The sequence below is a fragment of the Ranitomeya imitator genome, chromosome 1, assembly GCF_032444005.1.
Source record: "Ranitomeya imitator isolate aRanImi1 chromosome 1, aRanImi1.pri, whole genome shotgun sequence".
Taxonomy (NCBI): Eukaryota; Metazoa; Chordata; class Amphibia; order Anura; family Dendrobatidae; genus Ranitomeya; species Ranitomeya imitator.
In genome coordinates, this window is record NC_091282.1 from 1,107,303,007 (window position 1) to 1,107,317,194 (window position 14,188).

The 14,188-nt window shown below is 41.0% G+C and overlaps 1 protein-coding gene across 2 annotated transcripts in view; it reads left to right on the forward strand.

Moving 5' to 3' along the window:
* Positions 1-14,188, forward strand: part of LOC138656960 (cytochrome P450 4V2-like) — a 146,232-nt gene that overhangs the window by 92,258 nt on the left and 39,786 nt on the right. For both annotated transcript variants that reach the window (XM_069744364.1, XM_069744365.1), the window contains exon 8: positions 5,537-5,639. In XM_069744364.1, coding sequence (XP_069600465.1) covers positions 5,537-5,639 — 103 coding nt within the window. The remainder of the gene's footprint in view (positions 1-5,536; positions 5,640-14,188) is intronic.

The following is a 14,188-nucleotide window of genomic DNA, read 5'->3' on the forward strand; positions in this document are numbered from 1 at the left end:
AAACTTCTGTGAAGCACTTGGTGGGTCAAAGTGCTCACCACACCTCTAGATAAGTTCCTTAGGGGGTCTACTTTCCAAAATGGTGTCACTTGTGGGGGGTTTCAATGTTTAGGCACATCAGTGGCTCTTCAAACGCAACATGAGGTCCCATCTCAATTCCTGTCAATTTTGCATTGAAAAGTCAAACGGCGCTCCTTCCCTTCCGAGCTCTCCCATCCGCCCAAACAGTGGTTTACCCCCACATATGGGCTATCAGCGTACTCAGGACAAATTGTACAACAACTTTTGGGGTCCAATTTCTTCTCTTACCCTTGGGAAAATAAAAAATTGGGGGCGAAAAGATAATTTTTGTGAAAAAATATGATTTTTTATTTTTACGGTTCTACATTATAAACTTCTGTGAAGAACTTGTTGGGTCAAAGTGCTCACCACACCTCTAGATAAGTTCCTTAGGGGGTCTACTTTCCAAAATGGTGTCACTTGTGGGGGGGTTTCAATGTTTAGGCACATCAGTGGCTCTCCAAACGAAACATGGCGTCCCATCTCAATTCCAGTCAATTTTGCATTGAAAGTCAAATGGCACTCCTTCGCTTCCGAGCTCTGCCATGCGCCCAAACAGTGGTTTACCCCCACATGTGGGGTATTGGCATACTCAGGACAAATTGTACAACAATGTTTGGGGTCCATTTTCTCCTGTTACCCTTGGTAAAATAAAACAAATTGGAGCTGAATTAAATTTTTTGTGAAAAAAAGTTAAATGTTCATTTTTATTTAAACATTCAAAAAATTCCTGTGAAGCACCAGAAGGGTTAATAAACTTCTTGAATATGGTTTTGAGCACCTTGAGGGGTGTAGTTTTCAGAATGGTGTCACACTTGGGTATTTTCTATCATATAGACCCCTCAAAATGACTTCAAATGAGATGTGGTCCCTAAAATAAAATGGTGTTGTAGAAATGAGAAATTGCTGGTCAACTTTTAACCCTTATAACTCCCTAACAAAAAAAAATTTTGTTTCCAAAATTGTGCTGATGTAAAGTAGACATGTGGGAAATGTTATTTATTAAGTATTTTGTGTGACATATCTCTGTGATTTAATTGCATAAAAATTCAAAGTTGGAAAATTGCGAAATTTTCATAATTTTCGCCAAATTTCCGTTTTTTTCACAAATAAACGCAGGTACTATCAAATAATTTTTACCATTGTCATGAAGTACAATATGTCACGAGAAAACAATGTCAGAATCACCAGGATCCATTGAAGCGTTCCAGAGTTATAACCTCATAAAGGAACAGTGGTCAGAATTGTAAAAATTGGCCCGGTCATTAACGTGCAAACCACCCTTGGGGGTAAAGGGGTTAATCTCCCACTGATTTGATTTTTTTTTTTTTTTCCAGGGAGACTTTAGAAAAAAAAAATTATAAAAAAAAATGATTTTTTCAGGAAGAATTTAGAAACCAAATAAAATAAAATGATTTTTCAGGGAGAATTTAGAAAACAAATAAAAGAAAAAATAGGCTTTCTATGGCCCACTGAGTGAGAGATGACGCACACAGGAGTCAGGAGTGGCACACAAGCCCAGAGGCCAATATTTATCTCCCACTGATTGATTTATTGATTTTTTCAGGTAGAATTTAGAACCCAAATCAACCAATAAATAGGCTTTCTATGGCCCACTATTTGTGAGAGAGATGGCACGCTCAGGACTGGCACACAAGCCCAGAGGCCAATATTAATCTCCCACTTTTTTTTTTTTTCAGGGAAAATTTATAAACCCAATAAAAAAAATAATAAATAGGCTTTCTATGGCCCACTATCTGAGAGAGAGAGATGGCACGCTTAGGACTGGCACACAAGCCCAAAGGCCAATATTAATCTCCCTTTTTTTTTTCAGGGAGAATTTATAAAACAAATAAAACAAAAAATAGGCTTTCTATGGCCCACTGAGTGAGAGATGACGCACACAGGAGTCAGGAGTGGCACACAAGCCCAGAGGCCAATATTTATCTCCCACTGATTGATTTATTGATTTTTTCAGGTAGAATTTAGAACCCAAATCAACCAAAAAAATAAATAGGCTTTCTATGGCCCACTATTTGTGAGAGAGATGGCACGCTCAGGACTGGCACACAAGCCCAGAGGCCAATATTAATCTCCCACTTTTTTTTTTTTTCAGGGAAAATTTATAAACCCAATAAAAAAAATAATAAATAGGCTTTCTATGGCCCACTATCTGAGAGAGAGAGATGGCACGCTTAGGACTGGCACACAAGCCCAAAGGCCAATATTAATCTCCCTTTTTTTTTTCAGGAAGAATTTATAAAACCAAAAAAAAAAAAATAAATAGGCTTTCTATGGCCCACTATTTGTGAGAGAGATGGCACGCTCAGGACTGGCACACAAGCCCAGAGGCCAATATTAATCTCCCACTTTTTTTTTTTTTTCCAGGGAAAATTTATAAACCCAATAAAAAAAATAATAAATAGGCTTTCTATGGCCCACTATCTGAGAGAGAGAGATGGCACGCTTAGGACTGGCACACAAGCCCAAAGGCCAATATTAATCTCCCACTGATTGATTTATTGATTTTTTCAGGTAGAATTTAGAACCCAAATAAAGCAAAAAAAAAAAAAACAGGCTTTCTATGGCCCACTGAGTGAGTGATGATGCACACAGGAGTCAGGAGTGGCACACAAGCCCTGAGGCCAATATTTTTCTCCCACTGATTGATGTAGTGATTTTTTCAGGTAGATTTTAGAACCCAAATCAAGCAAAAAAATAAATAGGCTTTCTATGGCCCACTGACTGAGAGGTGGCACACACAGGAGTCAAGAGTGGCACACAAGCCCTGAGGCCAATATTTTTCTCCCACTGATTGATGTAGTGATTTTTTCAGGTAGATTTTATAACCCAAATCAAGCAAAAAAATAAATAGGCTTTCTATGGCCCACTGAGTGAGAGATGACAGACAGGGATGGCACTCTAGCAGAAATGTCAATCTTAATCTCCCACAAAAAAAAAAAAAAAAAAAACAGGGAGTGTCCAACAATTACTATCTCCCTGCAGTAATCTCAGCCAGGTATGGCAGGCAGCAATAAGGAGTGGACTGATGCACAAATTAAATAAAAAGTGTGGACAAACAAAAAAGATAGCTGTGCAGAAAGGAAGGAACAAGAGGATTTGTGCTTTGAAAAAAGCAGTTGGTTTGCACAGCGGCGTACACACAGCAATGCAGCTATCAGGGAGCCTTCTAGGGCAGCCCAATGAGCTACAGCGCTGAGGGAAAAAAAAAAATGTAGCTTCCACTGTCCCTGCACACCGAAGGTGGTGTTGGACAGTGCAAATCGCTACAGCACAAGCGGTTTGGTGGTTAATGGACCCTGCCTAACGCTATCCCTGCTTCTGACGAAGCGGCAGCAACCTCTCCCTAAGCTCAGATCAGCAGCAGTAACATGGCGGTCGGCGGGAACGCCCCTTTATAGCCCCTGTGACGCCGCAGACAGCAAGCCAATCACTGAAATGCCCTTCTCTAAGATGGTGGGGACCAGGACCTATGTCATCACGCTGCCCACACTCTGCGTTTACCTTCATTGGCTGAGAAATGGCGCTTTTCGCGTCATTGAAACGCGACTTTGGCGCGAAAGTCGCGTACCGCATGGTCGACCCCGCACAGGGGTCGGATCGGGTTTCATGAAACCCGACTTTGCCAAAAGTCGGCGACTTTTGAAAATGAACGACCCGTTTCGCTCAACCCTACTGAGCAGCATTCCTAGTTTCATTACACCAGATCATTATGAATTTACTCCCTAGTCACTAGTGATTTATATTTAGGGCTGTAAATATCGTTATTCATTATCAACAATTCTGAATTCATCTTCATCTTATGTTATTTATTCAATATTACTTAATCTTGCCATTTTTTTATGTTTTGCTACTTTATGCACAGTGGACTTTAACATCTTTCATTATTATACAGTAGTATATTCAATTGTTCATTAACTTTTATTTCAATCATGGCACATCCCTTTCCCTCTTTTTTATAATATTTTTTATCATGTTTATTGTGTTTCAAAGTTCTATTAAATAATTTGCTTTAAAAAATGTATCAGATAAAGTGATTTGCATGTAATTATTGCCTGATGTTCTGTTTTAATACAAATTTGTTAGTTCTATAATTTTTGTGTTATTCGTCGTCGGGCGTTATATACTGTATACTTTTGAAAATTTTGGTATTTTCTTCTCATGTAATTTATTAGTTCCTTTAAGAGGCGCGTCCCAAAATCATTTGCCACATAGTGCATGTTACAACCAATTTATCTCATTCCCCAATGTGAAGTGATCACTGCTATAACACCTTAACTAAAAATGAATCAAAGTATGAATACCTAACCCAAGCTTATGCAGTTATAATGAGATTTATGAGAGATAGAGAAATCACCCAGCTAAGTGTAGGCTGTTCAATGGTGTGCTCAGTTTTATTAAGCTGACCTCAAGTTTCTACAATAATGAAAATGTATCACCTAATAAGTGTTAGATCAATGTGATCCCATGATTGTCTCTAATAGTGATGTAGATATTAAATGGAGCAGTCGCACACATTCTCGATCACTGCTTAGCTCAAATGGTGGATATGGGACTCTTGTTATTGTGATCAGTGAGGGTCTCAACGGTTGGCTGCTCTGCATGTTTTGGTGCTCAGGGTGAGTCCTAATGGGAGAACATTCTGATATTTCATAAGCATAAAAGATGTGGCACTCACCCCAAGATTGCTGAAAAACAATGTCCTTTAATTCGCTTTATGCGGCATTAGACATCTGTGGAGAGGCGGCAGGTAAAAGTGAGGTGTGCGGGGACAGGAGAACGGACGACGGCCGTTTCGCACAAATGTGCTTTCACGGGTCCAGGTGCCAAATTCAAGCTCTATTGTTCTGCTATATGTAGAGCACCGCCCATAGATGCATCAATTGTTGTGTTTTTAAGTCTGATGGAAAGCCGGTCCCATATGTTCTATAGCCTGTGAAGATTACTAGTTACCTGGTGCCGCTCAGTTCGGAATCTTGTTTGTTTGGCATTCTGATATTTCACACTCATCACCTATCCTATTAATAAGTAATATGTTTTGATTAAGGTAAAACTCTTTTAAAAGAGTTTTCTTAAATCCCCAATTTCTGTGGACAGATGTTAGCTTGCTGATCATTGGGGATCTGAGAACTGGTTTCCGAAACTCAAAAAACTGGGTCCTGCAGAGTCCTATCTTGCATAGAGTGGAGATGCAGGTGCGTGGCCTTCACTTCAATCATTGGTAATGGGACTGCTGGAAATAGCAAGGAACTTTACTCATCTCATCTTACTCCAGCCACATAGAAAATGAATGGAGTAAAGGCCAGACATGTGTATCTCCGTTATATTCAAGATGGAGCTTTGCTTTGCCCCCTTATCTGGATTGCTTGGGATAGAGGAAAACTTGTGATTTTGCATAAAAACCTTTAATGATCTTTAATAAAAAATATGACCTGAATTTCTATACTTTTACCAGGGCCACGATACAACGGCTGCGGCCATGAATTGGTCATTATATTTGCTGGGATCACACCCAGAGGCACAGCTACAAGTCCATAAAGAGTTAGATGAAGTATTCGGTATGTCTTCATTACGTTTGTATTTCCTACTCTTTATTTCAGTTTTTCATACAAGTCTATGCTTCTTATTATTTGATATCATAAAAGAAAATACAATATAATTAAGTATACATTCAAAAAAATAGTTGCTTTTTAAAATGAGATGAAATTGTAGCATTGCTTTTCATAATACATCTCTACATGTCCAGCTCTAATCAAATTATTCAACCCCTTTTCGTTTTATTTATTTTACTTGCTTATGTAGAGTCATTATTTCAGCGCTTTATAGGCATCATTATCACTGTCCCCATTGGGACTCAAAATGTATCAGTATGTGTTTGGAGAGTTGGAGAATACCGGAGTAACCGGAGGAAAACCACGCAGACTCGGGGAAAATATGCTAAATCTTTTCAGATCTTGTCCTTGGTGGGATTTGAACCCAGGACACTATGGCTGCTAAAGTAGTTACTCTGCTAAATGTACAGGTGTAGCTTTTTTTGCTTTGACTTATATACTACAATGAATCAACATATATTGACCAAGAAAATTGTAGCTTAACAACTAATTTGACGATATTAATGATCATGTTAAAAAAACAGTATAGAAAGATCATTTTCAAATGTAGCTACATTTTGTTGGTCAAATATTTTTTTCCCATCATTTTATGGTTAAAGGTAACCTGTCATGTGAAAAAAACACTATTATCATGCTGATATGGGGATTGTCTTCAGGTTAAAGGGGTTGCCTGTTTTAGAATGTCAAGTCTGCAGTCTTTGTGTGACTGCAGACTTGCTTATCCTCCCAGTGCACGCACTCTGCGCTGTGAGGATTTGCCAGTGTCTGACCCGAGAACCTTTGTCAAGTATGCAATATGCATACAAGTGTAATAAGTGAGGCCACTTTCACTACAGTCATGGCCAAAATTTTTGAGAATGACACCAAAATTATATTTTCACATGATCTGCTGCCCTCTGGTTTTTATTAGTGTTTGTCTGATGTTTATATCCCATACAGAAATATAATTGCAATCATATTATGAGTACCAATAGGTTATATTGACAGTTAGAATGAGTTAATGCAGCAAGTCAATATTTGCAGTGTTGACCCTTCTTCTTCAAGACCTCTGCAATTCTCCCTGGCATGCTCTCAATCAACTTCTGGACCAAATCCTGACTGATAGCAGTCCATTCTTGCATAATCAATGCTTGCATTTTGCCAGAATTTGTTGGTTTTTGTTTGTCCACCCGTCTCTTGATGATTGACTACAAGTTCTCAATGGGATTAAGATCTGGGGAGTTTCCTGGCCATGGACCCAAAATCTCTATGTTTTGTTCCATGAGCCATTTAGTTATCACCTTTGCTTTATGGCAAGGTGCTCCCATCATGCTGGAAAAGGCATTGTTGGGCGCCAAACTGCTCTTGGACGGTTGGGAGAAGTTGCTCTTGGAGGACATTCTGGTACCATTCTCTATTCATGGCTGTGTTTTTAGGCAAGACTGTGAGTGAGCCGATTCCATTGGCTCAGAAGCAACCCCACACATGAATGGTTTCAGGATGCTTTACAGTTTGCATGAGACAAGACTGGTGGTAGCGCTCACCTCTTCTTCTCCGAATAAGCTGTTTTCCAGATGACCCAAACAATCGAAAAGGGGATTCATCAGAGAAAATGACTTTGCCCCAGTCCTCAGCAGTCCACCCCCTGTACCTTTTGCAGAATATCAGTCAGTCCCTGATGTTTTTTCTGGAGAGAAGTGGCTTCTTTGCTGCCCTCCTTGAAACCAGGCCTTGCTCAAAGAGTCTCCGCCTCACAGTGCGTGCAGAAGCACTCACACCAGCCTGCTGCCATTCCTGAGCAAGCTCGGCACTGCTGGTAGTCCGATCCCGCAGCTGAACCAGTTTTAAGATACAGTCCTGGCGCTTGCTGGTCTTTCTTGGGCGCCCTGGAGCCTTTTTGACAACAATGGAAGCGCTCTCCTTGAAGTTCTTGATGATGCGATAGATTGTTGACTGAGGTGCAATCTTTGTAGCTGTGATACTCTTCCCTGTTAAGGTACCGTCACACATAACGATATCGTTAACGATATCGTTGCTTTTTGTGACGTAGCAACGATATCGTTAAGGAAATCGTTATGTGTGACAGCGACCAACGATCAGGCCCCTGCTGGGAGATCGTTGGTCGCTGAGGAAAGTCCAGAACTTTATTTCGTCGCTGGACTCCCTGCTGACATCGCTGAATCGGCATGTGTGACGCCGATCCAGCGATGTCTTCACTGGTAACCAGGGTAAACATCGGGTTACTAAGCGCAGGGCCGCGCTTAGTAACCCGATGTTTACCCTGGTTACCAGCGTAAATGTTAAAAAAACAAACACTACATACTTACCTTCAGCTGTCTGTCCCCGGCGCTCTGCTTCTCTGCACTCCTCCTGCATCCTGTGTCAGCGCCGGCCAGCCGGAAAGCAGAGCGGTGACGTCACCGCTCTGCTTTCCGGCTGACCGGCGCTGACAGTGCAGAGGAAAGCAGAGCACCGGAGGACAGACAGCTGAAGGTAAGTATGTAGTGTTTGTTTTTTAACGTTTACGCTGGTTACCGGGGACCTCGGGATCGTTGGTCGCTGGAGAGCTGTCTGTGTGACAGCTCTCCAGCGACCAAACAGCGACGCTGCAGCGATCGACATCGTTGTCGGTATCGCTGCAGCGTCGCTTAGTGTGAAGGTACCTTTAGGCCATTTTTGTGCAGTGCAATGATGGCTGCACGTGTTTCTTTAGAGATAACCATGGTTAACTGAAGAGAAACAATGATACCAAGCACCAGCCTCCTTTTAAAGTGTCCAGTGATGTCATTCTTACTTAATCATGACTGATTGATCACCAGCCCTGTCCTCATCAACACCCACACTTGTGTTAATGGATCAATCACTAAAACGATGTTAGCTGCTCCTTTTAAGGCAGGACTGCAATGATGTTGAAATGTGATTTGGGGGTTAAAGTTCATTTTCTGGGCAAATATTGACTTTGCAAGTACAGTAATTGCTGTTAAGCTGATCACTCTGACATTCAGGAGTATATGCAAATTGCCATTAGAAAAAATGAAGGAGTAGACTTTGGAAAAATTAATATTTGTCTCATTCTCAAAATTTTTGTCCATGACTGTACTAAGTGTTCTCCTACACCAACTGCTGATAAGCATTCAACGCTATGTTTATGAATGGATCCAACTGGACAGAAGAGCGCAGTCTTCGAAACTATTCCATACCATTTGTTGTGGTATCCAAAAGTATATATCGGCCCTCAGATGTCAAAAAAAGACGTTTTTGATCTCATGTAGCAATAGAGCTCTATAGATATATTTGTATGATGTGAACCTTCCCAGGATAAAATATTGGACAAAAATGTGGTATTAAGAAAGTTTTATAGTAGAATTTGTATAGATGTAATGTTCCATCTCATGGGTTTTGATCTGCTAATAATGTAGCACTGGTAGAAATAGTAAGGTTCAGTAATGATTGGTTCAGCACTGTACCCATTTTGACATAGACTAGTAGATGCTTTTTATTCTTTGTGTTAGTTTATAATAATTAAATTTAAAACTCCAGTAAAACATGGATTTTGCTCCCCTGAAGAACAACCAGACTGATGTGTATTTAATTTGTAAAACATCAAAGTATTTCTCTGTAATGCATCAGCTGGTGGGATTTGGAAATATGTTCACTGTAAGTGCAATTTCCTCTCTCTTATATAAACGGTTGATTAAATTGAAAGTTTTCTCAGCCTTGAATTAATATGCGGCATAAGTATATAGTAAAATGTATGTACTAAGAAATAATACCGTGGAGTAAAATATAAATGACACTGTCATGTGCCTCACCATAAAGCATTTCTGACACTGTGTCCTAAACATCAAGTGATACAACAAAGTATGATTTATGGGTAGAGATAGAATAAAGTGATCTACAAGGAAACACATAAGTATGATATATTGGCAGGTATGCACAAACGTATGATCTATGGAGTAAGCTCAAAACAAGAAAAATTATACATGGAATACATTCATTATGAATATCCCAAGACGTTTCAGATTTGGTTTATGGAATTATGGAAGAAAATAAAGCTAAAAACAAAAATTGCTTGACATAACTACGATAAAGATAAGAATAAATGTAGATCACAATGTCTTCCTCCTTCTTCTCCCATTTAGATGTCTAATTATATGGTACAACTATAAATTATAATTATTCAGATCCTAATATGATAAAGCCTCCCCTCATGATCACTATAATACTGGACTTTTGATGTTTTTAGTGTACAATGAAGTCATATAGCAAAGTAATACGCCATGATATGGGAAGTATTATAATTTGCGCTGTAATTTAATGCATAGACTACCTAATGACTCTAGCCTAAGGCTACGTTCGCATTTGCGTTGCTGGGCGCGGCGCCGGCGACGCGACGCAACCAACAATGCATGTGCACAGCGCTGCGTTTTGCGACGCATGCGTTGTCCTAAGAAAGCACAGAGCAGGAATTTTGGCGCAGGAAAAACGCTACAAGTAGCGTCCTCTGCGCCCTGTCTGTGCGTCTATATGACGCATGTGTCGTAAAACGCAGTACAACGCATACCGGCGCATGTCCATGCGCCCCCCATGTTAAAGATAGGGGCGCACGACGCATGCGTCGGTATGCGTCAACGACGCTGCGCCCAAAGGAGCAAATGTGAATGTAGCCTTACAGATTGTCACGATCCTTTTCTGGATTCTGGATTTAAATTAAGCTTTTTTTCCGTTCAGGACCAGCAGGGGTTAATATCAGTTTCCCTGCCTGGCAATCTGTTGTAACTGCAGAGTTGCTGGTTCAGCTGATGTGGTTGGTCACCACTTCCACCATCCTTTAAATGGTCACCTGATGCATCAGCTGACTGTTGGTGATAGAGTTTCTCTAATATAGAAGGAAAAAGCAGCTTACCACACCGAACAATGTGAAGTCCTGGATCGATACGTTCCTGGAAGGTGCTAGTCCAGCCGGTGATTGCGGCAACGTAGAACAGGAGGGGAGGATGGAGCTCAGCACAAACTTCCAGTAAATAAAATTCAAAAATTTATTAAGTGAAAAACATGATTAAAAACAAAACCTGATGCGTTTCTGGCATGTCAGTGCCCTTAGTCATAGACTACACAGTAATGGCAATATGGTCATATATGTATGCATAGAGACGTGGTGTATGGACTGATTTGGGATGTACTGAGTTGTCAGCTTTAAGCAGAATGTCATGGACATGGCTTGTGGAACCACTGTGCCACGGACCGTGGAGAGCCTTGAGGGGCGTGGCTAAGAGAGCACCTGACTGTTCACTAGAGCCTCTGATGGTGATGTTAGACTGGGCTCCGATGAACGCCAGGTGCCACTCCAGGACAGACCAATGGATGCGCAGCAGCTCTACCCAGAGGATAGACTGTAGGGTGCAGCTGGCAGAGTTTGTCTTAATTGCAGCAAACAGTTCCCATCTGAGTGCAGCAGACAGAGTTTGCATCAGAGTGCGGCAGACAGAGTTCCTATCAGAGTGCAGCAGGCAGTCTTTGTATCAGAGTGCAGCAGGCAGTGTGCAGCTGACAGGATCTGCAGTAGAGTACAACAGATGGTCTGCATTAGAGTGCAGCAGGCAGGATCTGCATTACAGTGCAGCAGGCAGGATCTGCATTAGAGTGCAGCAAGCAGGGTCTGCAGTTGAGTGCAGCAGGGACTGGTATGCAACCTTACACAACTTAGACTGTGAAACAGGAAGGTTGCTCAGGCACCTCCCCAGTGGGGAGGAAGCAATATATACGTAATGTCCCACAGCTATTGGCTAGGGAGGAAATAGCAAGTGCATGCACTGGCCCTTTAAGAGGGCCAACTGGACTGGACTGTTGGAAGCATGCCGAGCATGGGGAAGGGAAGAACTGTCTGCAGCATAGGTGAGTGATGAGACATGCCGGAGACCCTGCCTGTCAGAGCAGGGATCCAGCATGGAGCTAACACAGAAACAGGTGTTCAGGGAATGCAAGATGTAGTAAAATGAAATTAATTCATATACTTTAGTTTGAAAATATTGTTTGCATTTAATATTGAAAAGTATGACTATTAATTTCAGTAAATGTAAATGAGATTGTTTTTATGGTGCATGACATTTAGATATTTGGTATCCAAATGGAGAATCCAGAAAGCTTCCCGCAACATGAGTTCTTTTTGCCAGTTCCCTCCTCGATTAGGTTTAATTTTCAACCCCAATAAAAGAAAACTGGAAAGATCACTCTGATGTAGTAAAGTAAAATGTTTCACAGCCCCTGAGTATATGCTATTTTTACTCTTTAAATTGGCAATGTGCTATGCAATTCTTTTCTTTAGATTTCTTGTGGTGCAGCCTATATATCTCATCTTGCAGATGCTGAATTCTATACAATAAACTTAGGGATTGGTATCACAGTTAATTAATTAATGGTGTGTGAGGAACCTTGGGGAAAAGTAAACATTTCTTTTTATTTTGGGCGTATTCACACACATTGCAGCGATCTCTTGCTAATCTAAAAAAGCCTTTGCAGGACAGCTATGTCCCACGTGATAAAATTTATTTATGGAGACCAGCCGTGCAGTTGCATCTCCCTGGTATCAGCTACTTCTTGTGTTTGGAGTCCTGTTTCTGTGTCATCTGGGGTGTGGAGCTTGGCAGCGGTGTCTGGAAGCTAAGTGTGGTGTTTGTGCCTTGTCCCTTTCGTGTTTGTCACTTTTCCCTGTGTGGTACCATCTGCAGTGGTGAGGCTAGCGCCTCTTGCCGGCCAGTGCACTAGCCAGGGCAGTGCTTGGTGACAGCAAGAGATGAGGTTCCTGATGTTGGTGGGAGGAAGGACCCATTTAGGGTGTTAAGGGAGTGCAGGGACAGGCTCAGGTGGTGACCATCCCCCATTTCCCTATCAGTAGGGCCTTCCTCTCCCCATTTCCATCCTGTTGTGTGTGTCATGCCATCAGCTGACTGACCCCCTGTGGGGTTGTTATATTTCCGTGACACAGATAATATATGATAATATATTAAAGGAAATCTGTGAGCATGTTTGTCTGTGTAATACAAGAGTAGCATGATGTAGGGACAGAGACCCTGATTCCAGTGATATGTCAATTTGCAGCATATCTACAGAGTTCAGAATGCTGAGCTGTGTATAAACCCTCCCATACCACTGATTGGCAGCTTTGTGTGTACACTTAAAGAGAAGCTTTCAGCATGATTTTGTGATGTAGAGTAAAGATTTAGCTGTAATGGCGCTGTAATACTGATTACATTGATTCCCTTGGTGAAGAAATCTGCTTTGTAGCTTTTTATTTAATCAGCATTTGAAATTTTCTGCTAATTAGATTTTGGTGCACAGAGGCCGAACTGTACACGGGGTATTCTCTCTGTCTCTGTGTTCCCGGCCCCTCCGTCTACCTGCAGTCTGACAGGTCACTGCTGAGATTTTAATCCGAGGAAGCAGGTTATTCACCGACTGACGGCAGAGAGGCTGGGGAACACAGACAGAGAGAAAATCCCATGTACAGTCCAGCCCCTGTGCACCAAAATCGAATTAGTAAAAACCTTCAAATGCTGATTAAAGAAGAACAAAAATGCTGATTTCTTCCCCAAAGGTATCAATGTAGTTCATATTACTGCACCATTACAGTCATCTTACTACATTACATTACAAAATCGTGCTGACAGGTTTTCTTTAATATTGACAGGTATCTGCTAATCAGTGATGGGGTGTGGTTGCACAGAGCAGTTGACTAGTAAGCAAAAGACAACTAATCCTGTTGTAATGATCTCCTGCTGATAAAACACTGATTTTATTGACCCCAAAAAACACATCCTAGTGACTGACACATCGCTAGAATCGGAATCTCTACATCATGTGGCTCCCAGATTACATAGCAAGAACCTGCTTTACGGTTGTCCAAGAATATTGCCTCTCTTGTCCAATGCCAGTGTCTGGAATTGCAGCTTAGCCTTATTGACTTTAATGGGAGTAAACTCACACAGCCCACTGGCAAGAATTAAAAACAAGCAGATAGTTTAATCCAATCCAGGATAATCCACTATATTTTTAGAGAATATAATTATCTTGATCCATAAGTATTGACAGGCCAGCCCAAGTGATATTTTCCGTGTGAGACAAAACTTGTCCAGTGATGGTTTCTCCTGCTTTCCTATGGATCACAGCTAACAGGAAAGTTCAACTAGTTTTCTTTCACCCTATTTAACAATGTAATCTTAGAATGCAGAGTATCAAATTGAAGCAAATGCAAATAATAAACTTTAACTATAGACTGCAGTGCTTAGTCAAACATGTATGCAAAACATTGTTGCATTGAGGACTGCCTGCATCCTACAGTGAACTAGTATTTTAACAATGTATAAGAAAGCATAGATTATTTTCAGTGCATTTGCAGTATATCATTAATGTGAAATATAAATAGTTTTTATGGCACAAATGGTTACACAGGTATTTAAAACAACATTTAGGTGCAAGAGACACATACAAAATCTGATGAAGGCAGAGGAGAATAGTAC